Genomic DNA, 20,164 nt, shown 5'->3' on the forward strand with positions numbered 1-20,164 from the left:
TCGATATACGGTCGTATGAATGCACCCTAAAAGTCTGATCTATCAAAGTAGTGCATTATTTACCCCGCACAGTGAATGTCGTCCGAAAAAAAAAAGAGCACCATAAATGCACTTTTTCAGTTACCCTGAACGCAATAAAAAGCGATCAAAAAGTCGTATGTATTCCAAATTGGTACGACCGTAAACTACAGGAAATCCTGCAAAAAATGAGCCCTCACACAACTGCGTTGACGAAAAAATAAAAAAGTTATTGTGCGCAGAAGATGGTGGCAGAAAAAATTTAAAAAATGTAAATGTCTGCAAAAAAAGTAGTACAGTAAAAAAAAACTATACAAGTTTGGTATCGCAGCAATCGTACTGACCCAAAGAATACAGTTATCGTGTCATTATTGTTGCAGTTTGTGCGCCGTAGAAACAAGACGCATTGCAAGATGGCGGAATGTCTTTTTTTTTTCATTTTACTCCACTTTTTTTTTAAAGTTTTTCAGTACACTATAGGTACATTAAATATCACCATTGAAAAACACAACTCGTCCGTAAAAACAAGCCTTTATACAGCAACGTCGACAGATAAATAAAAGAGATACGATTTTTTTTTAAAGGGGGGTAGAAAAAATGAAAATGGGGGGGGGGGGGGGGGGGGGGAGGGCCGCATCATTAAGGGGTTAAATCTCTTTTTTTCCTGTGCCGTCGCTAGGTGATGACGCGTGTACCCGTGACCTATCCGCAATGTGAGTGGGCCGCGGGTCGGACAGCTTCCATTGACTTTAAATCCGCACAAGAATAGAACATGGCAACGGACATACGAATGTTCTATTCTTGTAATGTATGCAGAATACTTCGGTGCCGCTTTCCATGTCCGAGTCGGCAAGGGTTTCCTCCTCAGTGGCAAAAGATGAGGATTTTTTGGTGGCTCCTGGGAGGGACTGGGCAGTTCTCTTTTTTAGAAAGCGTTGGAGGTCCGCTTGGTTTTTTGATGAGCTCTGCAGTATGTAGTATGATGTTACGTTATATTGTGTCCTGTCGTCTTCTAAGAGAGGTTGGTGTTTATGGTGGTTAGGCCCCTTCCTATGGAACCTGAGCTGCGCCGGCCAGAGTCTGATGCAATAGCACACTCTCTCTGTTACGGTGATCGTAGGTTAAAATATGCAGGTATTAAAAGTTTTTTAAGTTTTTTTTTAGGGTCTCGATGCAGTAACCCAGTACTCCTCAGTGTTCTTCAGTGAGGATGGGGGAGGGGAGCTGTGGGCTGAGGCGAGGTCTCTTCTTTCAGGCCTCATTGTGGAGTGTTAATGAAAGGCCTATTGTTCTCTACTCACTCTGCATCCACACCCAAGGCTCAGCCAGAGCCTTTCACTAGGCCATCTCCCCTGCTACCAGTGTCTCTGCAGACTTCCCTGCAGCTGCACACTACAGACAATTTCAGGCCCAGGCAGTGGGTTGTGGACTCCCCTCCAATATCTCATCACTTTCTCCCCAGGTCAGTAACCTAGCAGGGAACTCCTTCCATCTATGGATGAGCTGTTCTTTCCGCGGCTTCCAGATTTTGTCGCAGCGCAATCTCGCGGCTTTTCCTGTACTCAAGCTCTTGGCTTCTCCTGCTCCACTAGGCCCAGAAGGCCGCGATCGTATCGAGTGGTCTGGAGAGGCGGGAGGCCCGTCTTTCTGCTGCTCTGTAGCATGAGAAAGCGCTTAACTTTTTTACTGCAGGACTTAGAACCAGTTGTCTCCTCCTTGCCTAATAAGCCGCTCCCGTAAGTGATGAAGGACATTTAATGTTTTTTTTTTTTTTGGTGCTTTATCACTTTTGAGGTATACTTTTTGCATTCTTGTATTATGTCTAGTTTGCTATATTGGACCATTTTTATAGTTCGGATTAATAAAGGTTACGTTTTAGGGGTTTCTCCAGTAAATTGGTGAGAATGTAAGTGGGTAGGTAACTGGCTCAGTAATAGAAAGCAGAGGGTGGTTCTAAATGGTACATACTCCGGGTCACCGTTACTAGTAGGGTACCACAGGGGACAGCATTGGAGGGGATCCCTGTTATTAGTGGGGTAATCCAGGGTGCAATATTCGAGGTCTCCCCCCCCCCCCCCCTCCAATATTGCCCCGTGGTACCCCACTAGTTAAGGTCCATTTACATGGGACGGCAGTCAGGCAAACGATGCCAAGACACACGTCCCTGTGTTTCCTCACCCCCGTGCTGTTGCATGGGGGCTAGCAGAGCTGTCTCGCTCACAGAGCGGCTAGCAGGGGGACGGGCAGTGCAGGAGATTTCTCTCCTCTCACTTCCCCGCCCATCTCCATTGAGATACACAGCGGCCGTTCACTACTTAACGGCGGCTGTTTAAACTGAGCAATAAGTTTATCGCTGATCTTTTATGCTGCATAAACCATGAGCCCATCGTTCAGTTTTATCTCAATGCACTCTGTGAGCGAGACAGCTCTGCTAGCCCCCATGCAACAGCACGGGGGCGAGGAAACACAGGGACGTGTGTCGGGCATCGTTTGCCTGACTGCCATCCCATGTAAATGGACCTTAACTAGTGGGGTACCACGGGGCAATATTGGAGGGGTCACTGTTACTAGTGGGGTACCACAGGGGGCAATATTGGAGGAGGTCACTGTTCCTAGTGGGGTACCACAGGGGACAGTATTGGGCCCCATTCTTTTTAATATATTTATTAATGACCTGGTAGAAGGATTGTGCAGTAAAATAGCAAGATTTGCAGATGAAACAAAACTAATGTAAAGTAATTAACGGAGAAGACAGAATGCGGTGGATCTGGATAAGTTGGGGGGGGGAGAAAAGGGAATTCCGCCCCGTAAAATAACCTATAATCACCTGCGGCATGTTCTGCTTGCCACGGGCGTACGCGTGGACTGCTTCCATTGCAGTCAATGGAAGCCGTTCGTTACGCTATCTTCCGCTGTAGCACAGCCGAAGATAGCGTGAAAACGCTTCCCCGCCCGCGTCACATGACGCGGCCTGCGCGTCACGTAACGCAGCCAGCACGTCATGCGCTGTACTGCGCATGCACACAGGATGCGGGACATCGGGCAGCAGATCCGGAGGCGAGTATGGGGTCTCTGGGGGGGGGCGCCGTGACTGACTCAGCTGCGGAATTCCGCCTGCATAGCCTGTCACGGCCGTGGGCACTAGGCCTTACACTTTGCCCTCATCCTAACCCTCCATTCCTCTCAGAAATCACTGCTGCTGCTTGAGTTTAGTGGGCTGTCAGGACCTGCAGCCCATCGAGCTCTGCAGCCAATCACGTACAGCCCCCCTCCCACTTGTCAATCTTGACTCCACCAGTTCTTCCTGGTGGCGTCAAGATACACTAATACCGACGAGAACATTGTTCTTCCTCTTTACAAGTCACTGGTCAGACCACACATGGAATATTGTGGACAGTTTTGGCATCGGTACTCGAGAAGGACATATCGGAGCTTGAGCAGGTACAAAGGTGGGCAGCTAAAGTAATAAATGGAATGGGCGAACTACAATACCTAGAAATGTTATCAAAATTGGGGATATTTAGTTTTAAAAAAAGATGGCGGAGAGGCGACCTAATAACTATGAATAAATATATCAGGTGACAATACAGAGATCTCTTCCATTACGTATTTATACCCAGGACTGTGACTGTAACAAGGGGAGCCCTCTACATCTAGAGGAAAGAAGGTTTCTACAGAGACATAGAAGGGGTTCTTTACTGTAAGAGTAGTGAGACTATGGGACTCTCTGCCAGAGGATATGGTGATGGTGAACTTACTAAAAAAAGTACAAGAGGGGTTCGAACACCTTTCTTGAGGGTTACATTATTACATGTTATGTCACTGATTACTTCAGAATAGTCGGTGATCCGGGGATTTATTCTGATTGCCAGATTGGAGTTGGGAAGGAATTTTTACCCTAGACTGGGTATTAGTGTTTCTTGACGCCACCAGCAAGTGCTGGTGGAGTCAAGAGTGACGGGGGTGACGCCCCTGTATGTGATAGGCTGCCGAGGAGGCTGTGCTGCAGGTCCTGGCAGCCCACTGATTGCCTACAGCTCCATGGAAGGAGAGAGCGGCCCCCGCAGTGGGCTGAGGTGCAAGGGGCTTTGCCATCGGCGGCACCCCGTTCTGTTCAAAATTGCAGAGCTGGGTCGGCAGCAGGGAGGCCACACGTCGGGAGCGGCAGCGCCGGCTGAGGAGCGGCTGCAAGAAGTCCTCAGGGCTACGTTACACAATGTAATGTTGCCTGCGGTGACACAATTCTCCTTCCCCCAGCACAGTAGTCAGCGGTACACTGCTCAGCGCAGACAATGTCAGTCAGCACGTCACTTCCATGGAAAACTTGAGGCGAAGCTAATGGCAGGGCTGCGGGATGTTGCAGACAAGGGCGCTCTGCAGAGCGCATCACAGACAACGTCCGCACATGGCTGTAGCGCGGGCACTGCACACTTACACCTGCGGCCCCTGGGGACTATCAACTGTCGCACAACTGTTAACACAGCGCACGGCAGGCTGGATCCTCACACCTCTGAGGCGCACACTGCATTACAGCGGGGACGGCAGAGTGACAGCTGCGGCCTCCGTCCACAAAGCGAGTGGCAAAAATCCCACAACAGTGGCCGCAGGACATTTCCATCTGCGCCCTCCGGGAACAGCGCTGTGAATAACTTCACTTCGGCATCCAATTGTGCACATCAATGCTCATAGTACTGTGTGCTAACGGAGCACAGAGCGAGTGCAGCCACAGCTGCTACACGCTGCTTAAAGGGGTTGTCCCGCGAAACAAAGTTGGGGTATACACTTCTGTATGGCCATATTAATGCACTTTGTAATGTACATCGTGCATTAATTATGAGCCATACAGAAGTTATCAGAAATTTTTCACTTACCTGTTCCGTTGCTAGCGTCCTCGTTTCCATGGAGCCGTCTAATTTTCAGCGTCTAATCGCCAAATAGGCGCGCTTGCGCAGTCCGGGTCTTCTTCTTTTCTCAATGGGGCTCCGTGTAGCTCCGTGTAGCTCCGCCCCGTCACGTGCCGATTCCAGCCAATCAGGAGGCTGGAATCGGCAATGGACCGCACAGAAGCCCTGCGGTCCACCGAGGGAGAAGATCCCGGCGGCCATCTTCAGCAGGTAAGTAAGAAGTCACCGGAGCGCGGGGATTCAGGTAAGCGCTGTCCGGTGTTCTTGTTTAACCCCTGCATCGGGGTTGTCTCGCGCCGAACGGGGGGGCTGTTGAAAAAAAACAAAACCCCGTTTCGGCGCGGGACAACCCCTTTAAAGGGGTTGTCCCGTGCCGAAACGGGTTTTTTTTTTTTTTTAAACCCCCCCCCCCCCGTTCGGCGCGAGACAACCCCGCTGCAGGGGTTAAAAAAACAACCCGCACAGCGCTTACCTGAATCCCGGCGGTCCGGCGTCTTCATACTCACCTGCTGAAGATGGCCGCCGGGATCCTCTGTCTCCATGGACCGCAGGGCTTCTGTGCGGTCCATTGCCGATTCCAGCCTCCTGATTGGCTGGAATCGGCACGTGACGGGGCGGAGCTACACGGAGCTACACGGAGCCCCATTCAGAAAAGAAGAAGACCCGGACTGCGCAAGCGCGGCTAATTTGGCCATCGGAGGGCGAAAATTAGTCGGCACCATGGAGACGAGGACGCCAGCAACGGAGCAGGTAAGTATAAAACTTTTTATAACTTCTGTATGGCTCATAATTAATGCACAATGTACATTACAAAGTGCATTAATATGGCCATGCAGAAGTGTATAGACCCACTTGCTGCCTCGGGACAACCCCTTTAAGGACCTTCAAGCTCCTTCAGGAATGCCGCCAATCGGGTGCTGGGGGTGTGATAGGGGCGTTCCTCCTGTCAAACCCCTAGCTTCCGGTGGCGTCAAGAAACACTAATACCAATACAGTAGGCTGAACTGGATGTGCATATATATTTTTTGGCTTAGCATACTATGCTAAAGAGTCGCTTTAAGGCTATATTCACACATGCGCTTTTTACGGCAAAGCTTTTTGGATTCGAAATTGCATTGCTTCTGTGAAATTGCGATCCTTACGCTCATGGTAGGATTGCAAGTATTTCATGTTGATGGCATGCAAGGCCTTTCGGGGTCCTATTGAAAACATTGGGCAATGCATTCCAGTGGAGCATCCAAAAATGAAATATGCTGCGATTTTTATTTCCTTGCAGCGTTATAGGCCTAGCCATGTGTTCTGTAAGCAGATAGGGGTATAGACCATCAATGTAAAACTTCAGAAAAGCCCTATAGTCTTACATGAATTAATTTTGCAATTTATTATGTACTTTCAGCGCCACCCTGTGGACAATGACAGGTAATTTATTATTCTATTGAATTTCTCATCCATTGAGCAAAGATTTATCTCTGCATTCCAGCGATTCTTTTTTTTTTATTTCTTGGTTGATATTGCTGGATGAGGTCTTGTTTTTTGTAGGATAAGTTGTATTTTAACCGTCAGTCTTTATTTTTTTTGTGGGAAAAGGAAAAAAATATACATACTGTGTTGACCAAAAATAAGACCCTGTCTTATATCAATGTTTACCCCCAAAAGAGGCACTAGGTCTTATTTTTGGGGATGTCTTATCATACTTACCTAGCAGGCACGGTCCATGTCCATCACGCTGCTCTCAACAGCTCTGACGTGCTTCCCGCAGTCCTTGGCCGCTCATACAATATCACTTCCTGGTTACTGGATTCATAAATCCTGCCTCCAGAAAGCGATGGCTGTGATTGGTTCTTTGACCGCTGCTCGGCCAAGCAATGCAGCGCTGGAAGAACCAATGCGACGGCTGTGATTGGCTTATCCAACACTGCATTGATTGCTTGAGCAGTGGTGGAAGAACCAATCAACAGTCATTGCATTGTAGAGCCGGGAGTTATGAATTGGCTGAGCTGCGGCCAATCACAGCAATTGCATTGGTTCATCAAGCGCTGCATTGACTGGCTGAGCAGTGGTTAAAGAACCAATAATGTCTAGTATAGTAGTTTTCTGAATAGGCATCGTGACCATCAGTAGGTAGTAGGTATGTAATTGCGGCAAATTTTTTTTTTAAAGTGTAGAACGGCTATTGAAGTAATAGGACTGTATCCAAAGGCAAAAGGGTGTAAAAGGCTGCATTCTAATCACTCAATATTCTTTAGGCCTAGATACCACAGGTGAGGATTCAACTAGCCTGTTTCTCCGAAAATACCATACCCTGATTTTTCAGGAAGACTTGAAATATAAGCCCTGTCCTGAAAAGAAGCCCTAGCTGCATTAGATTATAAAAAAAATGAATACTAGCAGGCTTGGTCCAGGTCCTCCTGCTGCTGTCAGGAGCTCCATTGGATGTCCTGCAGTCCTTGTTTTTGACCACAGAAAATCACTTCCTGGTTATGGGCTTCATAAGCTTCACCTCCAGGAAGCGATGGCTCTGATTGGTTCTCAAGTGCTTATCATTGAAGCATTCAATGAACCAATGCGATGGCTGTGATTGGTTCAATGAGCGCTGCATTAATTGGCTTACAGCGTTGAAGAACCAATCACAGCTATCGCATTGTTGAAGTGGGATTTATAAATTGGCCAATCAGTGCCATGGCTCATAGCCCGCCCCTTCTAGGTAAGTATAATAAGACATCCCCCAAAAATAAGACCTGGCGCCTCTTTCAGGGCAAAAATAAGACAGTGTCTTATTTTTCGAGAAAACACGGTAGCTCTGCACAACAAAACCATCGCTTTGGACATACCATCTCCAAAAGCTTAACTCTGTGCAAAATATTTTGGGCATTTTATTCCGACTTTAGAAGGTGAGTTTGCTTGTACTTGTTTCTTCTCTATAGCTGTTGAAAGCGGTGTATTCCTTGTAGTACTGATCATAAATGTGAGTGTAAAAAGAGATCCTTTGTTCTCCCGGCAGCCAATCGCTCTGCCTTTTTAGGCGCAAGAAAGTATGCCCCGCTAAATGATGACCCCCTTCCCACAAATCACTGAACGATTGTCATTTAAATCAAGTGAACTGCCAAAAGACGGATTTTATGTGGACTGAAAGTCAACGATGAACGAATATTGAACGAACAATGCACAATGGCCGTCCGTTTACACGTAACAATTATTGCTGACTTTTGGCAGTTTGAATAACTTTTCTTTAAAATAATTGTTGCGTGTAAATGGGCCTTTAAACTCCTCCTTCAGTCATACTAGTTAATGAATGTCTGGCATGTCTAGAGTGGAGCTGGTGTTTGCCCTGGCCCTTGTCATGCTGGACGTTTGAGGAACTATACAGATGGCACATTTCCTGAGTTCCCCCTCCATCCATGAGATTTCTGCAGACTCCTCGGGGCATTTGAAAAAGCCTGTTTGGTATTACTCTCGGGGCTTATTCACAGCCGGACGGCCGATATATGCTACCATCTGATGCATTGGATGGCAGTGCATCAGATCAGACATGTGTATTCCTGTGGTGTAAAAGCCGGGCAGGAAAGACCGTCCTGGAACTATTTTCCTGGCAAGACTACGGACGCTACCATAGACTCCTATGGGAGCCAATGGCAGCGTCCGGAGAAGGGAGGTGGGAGGGAGTTTAGCAGCGTAACTGCTAAACTATCTACCCCTTCTCTTCTTCTCTCCGGCTGTTTGCAAATGGCTGTCCTCCCCTCCAGCAATTGCTGGCTGCGGACAAAGGGCAAAGAGGGGGCTAGAGTTTAGCTATGCCCCCACCTCTTCCATTGCAAACAGTCGGAGGGGAGGAGAGAGGAGTTGAGCTGGTGAAGGGAAGGGAAAGGGGAAAACAGCTTAGCAGAGCTAAGCTTAGCTGTCATTCAATGACAGCTGGGCGCTGCCTCTGATTGGTCACAGCGCTGTGACCAATCAGAGGCAGCGCTTTCAAGAGGCGGGGATTTAGTAGTAGAGTTCCGGGGACCTACTAGAAGACTCGCCAGAGATGACTGTGTTTCCAAGGTGATGTATTAGTATATATAATTTTCTACAGTTCATGGATTATGCTTTTTTTTGGGGGGGGGGGGTTCAGGGGCTTATATTTCAAGCCCCCTTCCCCCTGAAAATCCTCGCCACGGTGAGTCCTCTGCCACTGCTGTCACAGCAATGGCAGAGGGTCGTGAGCATCTCCCATTGATTTCAATGGGGCTGTCGCTACTGCCGCCGGCTCTATTGGAGAAAAAAAGGGGCGAGATCGCAAAAAGAATAGACATGCCACAATTTTGTTTTTTTAACGCTGCATCTCCAGTGTTAAAATGTTCCACATGTGCATGGAGCCATTTGAAGCCATTGGCTTTAAATTTTTGCGATTTCTCGCAGCACTGGGAAATCGCTGCAATCTCTATACGAGAAAGGAGAAAAAAACTCCCATTGTGAATGAGTGAGGATAGTTTTTGAAAAAATAAATAAATAAAAATACATGACAGTGAATAAAGTGGAGATATTAAGTGTACATAAAATCTATGACGCATATTACTGCAATATAATAATACAAGAGATGTGCATATAAGCATTAAGATCATCCCAACAGTATGGCAACCTTGACAGCAATCTCTGTAAGGGGGGGGGGGGGGGAATTGATAATGTAAACATGAGTGAAAAAAGCACAATAATGGGTCATACAAGCATAACAGTGAATCAAGAGGAGATATTGAGGGTTACATGAAAATGACGACGCCATAAAGTGATACAATAAATAGAATCTAAAAGTGAAGTAAGTGTAGCAAATGCTAGTCTAGTTCCAAAAAATAGGACACTATACATAAAAATATTACTAGATCTAGAAAAAAAGTATTCTTAAATCAGTAGCCAGTCCTCCCGTCCATAACTGTAGAGCGTGAATGCTTCCTGCATGAGAGGGACGTGTGAATCCACATTCTTCTCCGAATATCCAAACAAAAAACAGACACTATGAAAGAGTTAATAAAATGAGAAACTTAAAGCTAAACATAGCAGAGATATGGAGCTACAGGAACGATGAGAAGGAAAGGGGCTCCTTCAGTGTCTTGGGGACCATGGTATGCAGATGAACTATCCAAAAACACTCCCTCTGTGCCAACAGTCTCCTGGTCTTCCTCCCTCGATGCCACAACTAACCCTCTCAATTCCCCGCACCTTAAGCCCATCCGGATCACATCCATGGAATTCTCTAAAGAGCTGTGGTATCGTTTTTAATGCATGTACCGATCGCACTTTTTTGCCGGATCAATATCGCGTGCTGTAAAAAATAAGCATTTTGCCTCAGTTTTAAGGTTTTTTTTTAACGCTTTTTGCCGTGCAGTATAAAAAGTGTGTTCAACATATTGTAAGAGTCGTTATGGATACGATGATGCCAAATATGTGGGATTTTAATTTTATTTATTTTTTTATACTAATAGGGAAAAAAGCACAAAAAAGGGGGGTGGGGAATTCCTTTTTTTATATCCCTGTAGGGAACTTGTACCATAGCAGCTATGTTTGCTATGATAAAGCATTGCAGGACTTCTGTCCTGCAATGACTTATAGCTTGCAATAGCGATCATAGGTAATGGCAAATCAGGATGCATATAGCTTGCATCCTGTTGCCATGGCAACCTGTTGGCCCTCTACTACCATCTAGCGAGGGTCTGATGACATCACAGAGGGAGCACCCTCCCTCTGTGAGCCCTTTACATGCCGCGATCTACATAGATTGCAGTGTGTAATTGTTTAACAGTGGGGGTTGCTGTTGCAGCAGGTGGCCGGCTATCGGTGATAGTGACAGCCATCTCTCATTGCCGGATGGCGCGGGATCTCTTCTGATCACACGCTATCCGCAGGACATAAGTGTACATTGTGTTAAGTACCCCTCTGCCAGGATGTACACTTACGCCCCGTGGCGTTAAAAGGTTAAAATCCTCACATGGGAAAGCTGCCTCCTCGCTGCAGCCGCTGTTTGGACTAAGCTCCACGCTTTTTATGTGCTGGAAATGCAGCGTCCCATAGGGAGACCCCGGACACCTGACATACGTGGGGAGCTGGGAAGGTAAAGTGATAGCTTGCCATGGCGGCACTTAGCAGACTCCTTTCCCGAAGGGATGACACGTAGCCAAGGCCAGAGCAGGACTTCAAGCCACCATCGACACGCCTAGGATAGGGAATGCCAATAACAGGGTAGTGGGGGTAGTAGTTATTACAGGTGACGCCAGTGTTTCTACACACCGGAATGATTCTCGGCGGAGAATGAATACAAGTAGAGAAAGACTTTGAGTACCGCGGGTCCATAGGAACAGTTAGGGCCCGGTATAAACTTTTACTTGCAAACTTGAACAGATTATACAGGGCAGTTCAATCAGAGATTTTACAGTGCAGGCAAATGACTTTCAAACATAATACAGATTATTCTATTACAGTACCTTCACCCCGACTCAGAGATGCAAGGGTGTGACAAAGGGTGTACCTCTACGCGGTGATCCTGGCTCTGGACGGCCATATAGATAAATTAGACAGGCAGTACCTCTGCACTGGCCTTGTCTGAAAAATTACTTACAATTGCTCTCTCACTATTGGGGACTCACTCCACTCACATCCAGAATTCAGACATTACGGGAAATCCCTCCTCCGCTTTCATCTTCACCACAAGGAAGCTGAAGGTGCTTCCATGTGGTCTGTGTTTGGTGGCAGACAAGGTGGAAGACCTGCTACTCGAAGAGATGGAACTCACTCACTTTCCCGCTCTCAAGCACTCCTATTATACCCTCTCTCACTCCATGTGGCATGACATGCAGACTTGGATTTTATTAAAGTTAACCTCTCAAGCGCCGCAGCTGTGCAACACACAACTGGAAATAACAAGACAGGCTTGCACAGTGCATCCACATAAGACAACATGTATGACATTTATGGAGGGGACCAGGACGATGTGCTGGGCCACAACAGAAACTACGCCCTGACAATCGCCTTTCCCCTCCAGTCATTTGAATGAGCGCTCTATAAACAATAGATGGACGAGAGAACACAGACTTTCAGTCCTGCCAACACAAAATGACGAACGTCATTCAGTCGTTGACTGGCGCTTAGACGGAACGATTATTCTTCACTTTTGTTCATTTGAACATGTAAACTGGGAATTATTTTCTGTGCTCTATGCTTATGCCCCATTTACACGGGATGTCTGTCGTCTAAACGAGCGGATGACGTCACCACTAGTTCACACAGAATGTTTAGACAGGCAGATCATCGCTGACTTCTCTCACTGCTTCACATTCTCAGTAAAAGACTGATCGGGAAGCGTTTAGACGCAGCGAGAAGTCAGCAAGCCGGCGCCGATTTTAATGCAGGCTGAATCTAAGCAACAAATGAAAAGTAAGCGAATAGTATACGATTGTTTTGCGTTTAGAAGTAACGGTTATCGCGCAATTATTACATGTAAATTGGCCATTAGTTATGGTTTGCCTGACCTGTGTCCCTCCCTTCTTCTGCGCTCACTTACTTGCTGCTGTGATATGCAAATTTTGACCTTTCTTTACATTTAGAGAGTTTATTCTGCTGGTCTAGTCAGCACCTACCTAGATTGATTTAAAGAAACAAAACAGGAAAAGTTACTAATTAACATATTAATATGCCTATGGGCTTTCTGCATTGATATGTTAAATATGACGTTTCCCTGTTCAAATGACTCCGGGGGAGGGGAGGGGTGATTGTCGGTGTAGTCTCATGCACAGGAAAAGCTCAGCAGTAGGCTGAATAGAACAAAAGCCTTGGTAGTGTTACAGCACTCTCTGTACTCCATCCGCATGTAACGTAAGTGTTGTGTTTACTTGCAGTTGTTGATCAAGAGGACGGTCAACACTTCGACAGCTACAATGCTGACTTCGGCCAAGCGCTTTCTGGCAGCTAAAATCATGCAACATGTAGCAGAGATGGAGGAGCAGGAGGAGGAAGAGGAAGAAGACGAAGAGGAAGACGAAGAACGTCCCCACAAGCGAAAGCGTAGAGGTTGTTACAAACGACGGCTGCAGCGAAGAGCCAGCTGGTCAGACACAGGGCTGTTAATGGAGCTACGGGAGAACAACCTGGAGGATTTCAGGAATTGCTTGCACATGTCTGAGGAGTCCTTTTCTGTTTTGCTGGCATCTGTGAAACCATTTATTGAGAAGCAAAACACAGTTATGCGTAAAGCTATCTCCGCAGAGAGGCGGTTGGTGGTGACTTTGCGCTTCTTGGCAACCGGCAGATCGCTGCAAGACCTGAAGGTATCAGATGCCGTCTCGGTTCCTTCTCTGAGTACCATTATTCCGGAAACTTGTGATGCAATAATCAGAAGCCTGAGAGCAGAGTATTTCAAGGTAGGTTGTTGTAGCTACTTATCTAGTCTCAAGAACATTTGGCAGCTTGTTAGCAAGAAAGTTGGGTGAGCAATACTAAATTGTTGCGTAATCCCGTAGACTTGGAGTGGAACAGGTTACCACGGGAGGTGGTGAGTTCTCCTTCAATGGAAGTGTTCAAACAAAGGCTGGACAAATATCTGTCTGGGATGATTTAGTGAATCCTGCAGTGAGAAGGGGGATGGACCAGATGACCCTGGAGGTCCCTTCCAACACTACCATTCTACGAGGTGTGCAAACGTTTTTGACTTTAAGGAGATATTTACACATCCGTTAAACTTTTTCAATTATTTTTAATTCAGCCTTCATCACTTGGACCCGAGCCAGCATGCCCTATTTTTGTCATGATTACAGGGCATGTGGTGCAGCGTCACGCCCCTGTAAATGAAACCGTATCAGAATGTGGCGCAAAGTGTTTGATAAATGCTTGCTTTTGCTTGTGAGCTTCACTGCTCTGTTCCGTCTTGTAACCAACTTTTTTCTTTTCCAACAGTCCCCAAACACCGTGGAGGAGTGGAAGAATGTGGCAGAGGAATTTGATCGTCGGTGGCAATTCCCCAACTGTGGAGGGGCTCTTAATGGCAAACATGTTAGGATCTCTAAGCCTGTAAACTCAGGATCGTACTACTTCAACTATGCGGGCTACTTTAGTATAATCTTGATGGCCCTGGTGAATGCTAACTATGAATTCCTGATGGTAGATGTTGGCAAGAATGGACAAGTATCGGATGGTGGTGTTTTGGAGCACACCAAATTCATGGAGCTGCTGCAAACAAACAGACGAGGACTACCGAGCAATGCAGACACCAAGGCAAATTTGAATTTTGTGTTCATTGGAGATGAGACCTTTCCACTACAGACACATCTACTAACCCCTTTCCCTCAAACCGTATCAGATCCTGAAAGCAAAATATTTAATTATCGGCTGACAAGAGCCAGGCATGTTGTGGAGAACACTTTTGGCATTATGGCCAACCGATTCCACATTTTTCACACCGCAATTAATCTCCGTCCAGAAAAAATAGAGAAAGTAGTGCTGGCCTGTTGTGTCTTGCACAACTTTTTACGACGCCGTGACACACTATCATACTCCCCGCCTGAAATGTTTGATAGCGAAAATGTGGACACATTGGAAATCAACCCTGGCGAGTGGCGGTCAGAAATGCGAAGGATGGTACCTCTCCAGCCCCTTCAGGATCACTGTGCCTGTGATGATGCCATTCGCTCTCGTGAGCAGTATAGAACATATTTCAACAGTGTTGGTGCAGTACCATGGCAGGCTGGAATGATGTGATGTGATATGTATGCAATGCTTGTCCTATGCATATAAGGGGAGGTATAGAGTGGGCTGAGCTGAGCAGGTTGATATGTAGTTTTATGGGGAAAGATTCAGTATGAGTTGTACTAGATTCATTTATATCTCTGCACATCCCAAGCCAAACAGTCCAATGGGCAGGATGTGCAGAGACACAAATGAATACAAAAACGGAATATGAAGCTGCTCTGCTCCTCCTGCTCTACAGCATTCAGCCTGCTCTTCAGACATCTTGTTTCAGCTGACGGACTCCCCTTTTTAATGCAACCTATAAAGCGGGATGAGCTGAGCAGATTGATATGTAGAAGGTTGTATAAGTTATACTTTTTAATCCTTTTATATAATTAAATACATGACAAACGCAGTCTGTTATAAAGTATACATTTTTTTTTATAACTTCTTGTTTACTTTTCCATAAAAATTTCACTAACAGTGCTGTAACTAGAGGCACTACTGCGTAGTCCAACTAATGGGCCAGCACGATGACGACATGAGACCGGCCCCATCAGCACCCAAGTACTGTGAAGCAAAAGTTCTGCGGACGCTGTAAGGAAAGTATGGCCTCGTCGGGAAGTGAAGCGACCTGAAGCTCTGTCGTTGAATCCTTCCTCTGCACACTGCCTCTCCTGCATGCTTCTAATTAGGTACTGCATCACACTACAAGGCACAGTGCAGTGTGGGGTGGCTTCTATATAAGCCCCCCTCGTCCTGGGAGGGGATATTGTTGCACTGCCGTGGGATAAAAAGTTGGTGTCACTATAACACTTGGCTATGAAGTAACATTATCCAAGCATGGAACTAATCTGAACTGATAAAAAACTAAAAAGTAGTATGAGACATAAAGATGGACAACCACAGATATCTCCCGCATTAGATTAAGGCCTCTTTCACACGGGCGATGGCGATATTACTGCGAGAAAATCGCAACAATATCGCATCTGTGTTCTGTGCAATATTGCTGCGTTTTCTTGCGGCGATATCAAGATTTTTGTATTGCTCTTTTGCCAGGATTTTTTTTTGGGGGGGGGGGGCATGAAATATAAGCCCTAGCCTGAAAATAAGCTCTTGTTACATTAAGACACAATACATCACTTGACAGCGACTGTACGCTGTGCCGCACATCTCCTTTTTAGGTCCCGACACTCTTTTTAAGTGTTCAGGCAGCGCTTCCTGGACTGGAGGTTCAAAAACCCCGCCTCCAGGAAGCAATGGCTGTGACTAGTTCATCGAGCGCCACGGCTCAGCCAGTCACTGCAGCACTCGATGAACCAATCACAGCTATTGCATTGTCCCCTGTAGAGGACCTGAACCATAGCTACGATAAGGCATTGCAGGACTTCTGTACTGCAATGCCTTATCGTTTGTAATGGGGTTCATAGGTAATGGTAAGCCATTGGCCTTCCGTGATCCCACGCCATCCACAGGACGTAGGTTTATGTTCTTTTGCGTTAAGTACCCTGCAGCCAGAATGTAAACTTATGCCCTGTGGCGTTAAGGGGTTAATGGAATTGCATATACAACATATATAAAATATTCCCATCATCCCCTGGTACCATTATAGGTCTGTCCCAGTTGGGGGAGATTGATGGGCGCAGGTTGCTGTGGGACTCTCACAACAGGCTCACTTCCCCTTTAAGAAATTCAGACAGCACAGGGACTTGGGAGCCTGTTGTAGAGACGGACAGAGAAGGGGATTCCTAGGGCTCCCTATTCTGAGTCCACTCACTCACCCTCGGCTCTTAACTCCCCGGAAGGATCTCTTTCTCTACCTTTGGAAACCCAAGGGACCTCTCCTAGCTTGAGCGGAGTCTACGAAGATCCAAATCGATAGGGTCCACAGAATAACCGACCCCTGTCGCGCTGAAATCTTCTACACCATGGGATGTTTGGTGCAGAATTCATTTTTTCAGAGAGGAGGAGATTTTACAACTTGTCTGGAGATTGGGCCCCATATTGTTTCAGAACATCATGGTGCAGCTGTTGCCAGCTCTTTCACAACGCATCCTTGGAATGAGGAGCCTGAAACCCCTCCTGGGTCGTTTCATCGAAATAGGTGCAACTTACAGATGGGGACACCCTTTTGACCTTATTATACGGAAAATCTGCGCTACATTTTCTCTACACTCACCAGATGAAGCTGCTGCTTTGGCCCTCTTCTTGGGGCTTGAAAACATATCCTTTACAGATTGGCTGGTTTTCCCGCTACCTCCTATGCAGCAACATCCCCTGCCTCAGGAAATCAAATGAAGTTCGACTTTCAGACCTCGGCGCACGACTCTTAATAACAAGAACAAACCTCCATGATCTGCCTCAACATCTTCACCATATACTTGGAGACCCTGACATCTAATCTACTACTCCTCTAGTCTTTCTTCTGGGCGAGTACAGACGTGGCCCCTCCCTGAGTAAACGGTTGTCCGAGCTGTGGCTCCACATTCTCCTACCGAAATAGTCTTATCTTGTCCTCAGCTGAGGAGCCTGCAGTTGCCCAGGACCAGGTCCCTGGCTCCTGCGTTTGCACCTCCCCAACTACTATGGTTTCTTATCCCTCTGTCTTTGCCTGCTCTTGGATTACCCAGCATCAGTACCTGAATCGACTCCAGTGACTCATTACCTTCTAATCACTTTTTTTCCCCCTTTCTCTCCCTTCCTTTCTCGCCTTATGACCAGGACATGGACACTGTTTCCTTTACCATGCTTAACACTCGGGCCCTCAACTCACGAGAGAAGAGGTCCTTCCTCCTCCTGCTCCTTTGGAGCAAAAGGGTTCAGATAGCCTTTCTCCTGAAACCCATTTTAAGAACAGCTCGCTCCCCACCCTTTAGTCACGTAGATACCCCGATGCCTACTACAGCTGTAACCATAGAACAAAGGCCAGAGGTGTGAGTAGTCTCCTATCCTGGGGGGCTGCTGTGAGAATTAAATGATCACCACTGGGATAGAGAGGGATGTTTATTCGTTAAGAGGAAATTGGTAGAACGTCCCTTCACCTTTGTGAATGTATACTGCCGAATCCTAACCAGGTGGCGGCCCTAGAAGACATTCTAGAAAAGTTAGCTGAGTTTGTAATCTGTTCGTAGATTTGAAACCTAGCGCTCGATCCCCTTTTTGGATGTTTCAAGGAGTGCATCCTACTTAGCCTTTTCCTATTTCTGTTGGGTTAAACAACTCCCACAGTCACACCAGTTAATGGATGTCTGGCGTACAGCCTAGCCACAGGGGGGTGGGACTACATTTATTATTCCTCAGATCATAAGGATTGACTACTTTTTATTTATTAGACATGCTGATCTCCCTCAGATCCGCTTCTCTATTGACCCCAATCACATATGTAGACCATGCGATGTTGCATGTCTTGCTGGCATTCCCTGCGACTATATCCAGACCTTGGCACTGGCGCTTTAATGAGTTTCTATTGCATGACGTAGCGATTAGTGAGGCCATTCAAGCAGACCTAACTCACTACTTTAAGGAAAAACCCACCAGGCAACACTTCTCCCCTTACGGTGTGGGCAGCATATAAATGTGTCGTTTGCGGGCTGTTTGTGAGGCATGGGACTCAGCATAAAAAAAGAAAGGTCACATGAAATAGTGGCCCTTATAGCTGAAATTGAAGCTCTAGAAAAGACGCATAAAACGTGCACATGCCGATTCCATTCACTCCGCACTCACCATAGCCCATAAACATCTGAAAGAAATTAGACTACCCGACGTACAGCAATACTGCGAGTCATGGACTGGTGCAGACATGATTCTCTGAAACAGTGGGTCTCCATTAAACATGCCTTTGCTCTCACTCCACTAGATTTTCTCCCCTGGTTACCTGGTCCCATCCCACGATTGGACCTAAACTTTCTCTATGCAGGAACCCATTGGACGGGAGGGATAGATCACCATCTCCCGTCTTCCCCATCTTGCCATACTCACAATTCCCCACAAGTTTCTCCATTGGACAGTTTCAAACTTGGTGCCTTCCCAGTAAATACTACACTGTACATTTTCTATTAATTTCTAATTGGTTGTCTAGAGCGGGGCCGCTGTCGGTCCTGAACCTTGTGCCCCTAGGCTTTTGAGGACCTATACAGATAGCACGATTCCTGAGTTCTTTCCCACCGGCAAGAGATTTCTGCAGACCCCTCACAGCATTTGAAAAAGCCAGTTTACTGACAGTAATGAATAGATTCTGACCAAAATTCATTCTCTCCTGGTCTCACAGCCAAAGGACTTAAAACCCTCTACTTGATCAAATGGGAACAGAAGCTTAATTTGTTGTTCTCCCCGACCCAGGTGGATAGGATCTTCGAGTTCACACATAGATCCTCAATCGCCAGCACATATCAAGCTCCTTTCACAATGGTACATGTTGCCCTCTAAATTGCACAAAATTTACCCTTCCTCATCCCTAACATGCTGGCAGTGCAGTACAGAAGTTTTCTGGCATTGCCCCCTGAAAACGTAGCTTCTGTCTCCAGCCTTATTCCTATTATATCTTTCGGATCTCCCTGCGCAAAATATACCGTAAATCTATACTTAAACACCTTGCTAATGCGGCCCGCTCATGCATCCCCAGCCCTTTGGAAGTCCTCTTACCCACACTCCCTGGGCCTTTGGACCCGCAAGATAGAAGAAATCCAGTGGATGAACTCGCAGGCTCCTTTATAGGTAAATATGAGTTTTGTTATTATACCCGGACCCCCTTGGGTTAGTTTCTAACACACACAAGAATATCAAATAAACCTGGGCTGCATCTAGGACGTTAGAGTAGAGGCCCATTTACACGCAAAGCCATTGTGCACTACTACCGTAGTTCACTTGTCGTTGGTCGCTGAGTTTCAGCCTGCATACAAATAGCTACTTTGTTCACTTGTCAGTAGGTTAAACAGCAGTTATTCAAACAACTGGAGAGGAGGAAGGGGGAGTAGGGGGGTGATTGTTTGCCCAGTCCACTACTGCAGTAGACAATGGCTTTTTTTCACACTAATTAAAAAACATTGCACCTTGGGATTCTTCACATATGCACACCAACCTGAGCAAACACTCCTTCACTTACCTTTACATATAAACACTAGCAAAAGGATCCAGCTAACCAGGAAACCAGTGAGGATTTCAAAGAATTATTTTTACGTGTGAACACATCATTTGAAAGCAAAAAAAAGGCATTCATTCGTTCAAATGACAATCATTGCGTGTAAATGGGCCTTAAGAGGTGAGAAGAGAAAAGTAACAGAGACCCTGCATTTACTCAGCATGGTGAATAAGCGTCTGTCAAGACTCCGACCCAGAGTATACCGTGATCAGCATCTTTTGGTTCCTGTGAACTGTTGATAATTGTGTTATCTCCTTAGGACTGGTTCACATGAATGGGTTGGATTGTGCTTGCAGGAGGCCCGCACCGGATTCCGATTGCGAGCCTGGCCGGTCACCCTGCGTACCTGATTTTTCAGTATTGTCTATGACTGCGGCGACTTGTCCTCAGTTATGCGCAGTTTTTTTTTCTTTCTCTT

The 20,164-nt window shown here is 46.5% G+C and overlaps 1 protein-coding gene across 1 annotated transcript; it reads left to right on the plus strand.

Annotated features, from left to right (window-relative positions):
* The first annotated feature begins 1,379 nt into the window (after nt 1-1,379).
* On the plus strand, nt 1,380-15,024 carry LOC136572427 (putative nuclease HARBI1). The gene is made up of 3 exons (XM_066572969.1): nt 1,380-1,480; nt 12,785-13,306; nt 13,839-15,024. The coding sequence occupies exons 2-3, from the start codon at nt 12,824-12,826 to the stop codon at nt 14,637-14,639; spliced, it is 1,284 nt and encodes a 427-aa protein (XP_066429066.1). The 5' UTR covers nt 1,380-1,480; nt 12,785-12,823; the 3' UTR covers nt 14,640-15,024.
* Nucleotides 15,025-20,164: the final 5,140 nt, after the last annotated feature.

The sequence above is a fragment of the Eleutherodactylus coqui genome, chromosome 7 (assembly GCF_035609145.1).
Source record: "Eleutherodactylus coqui strain aEleCoq1 chromosome 7, aEleCoq1.hap1, whole genome shotgun sequence".
In the NCBI taxonomy this organism is placed as follows: Eukaryota; Metazoa; Chordata; class Amphibia; order Anura; family Eleutherodactylidae; genus Eleutherodactylus; species Eleutherodactylus coqui.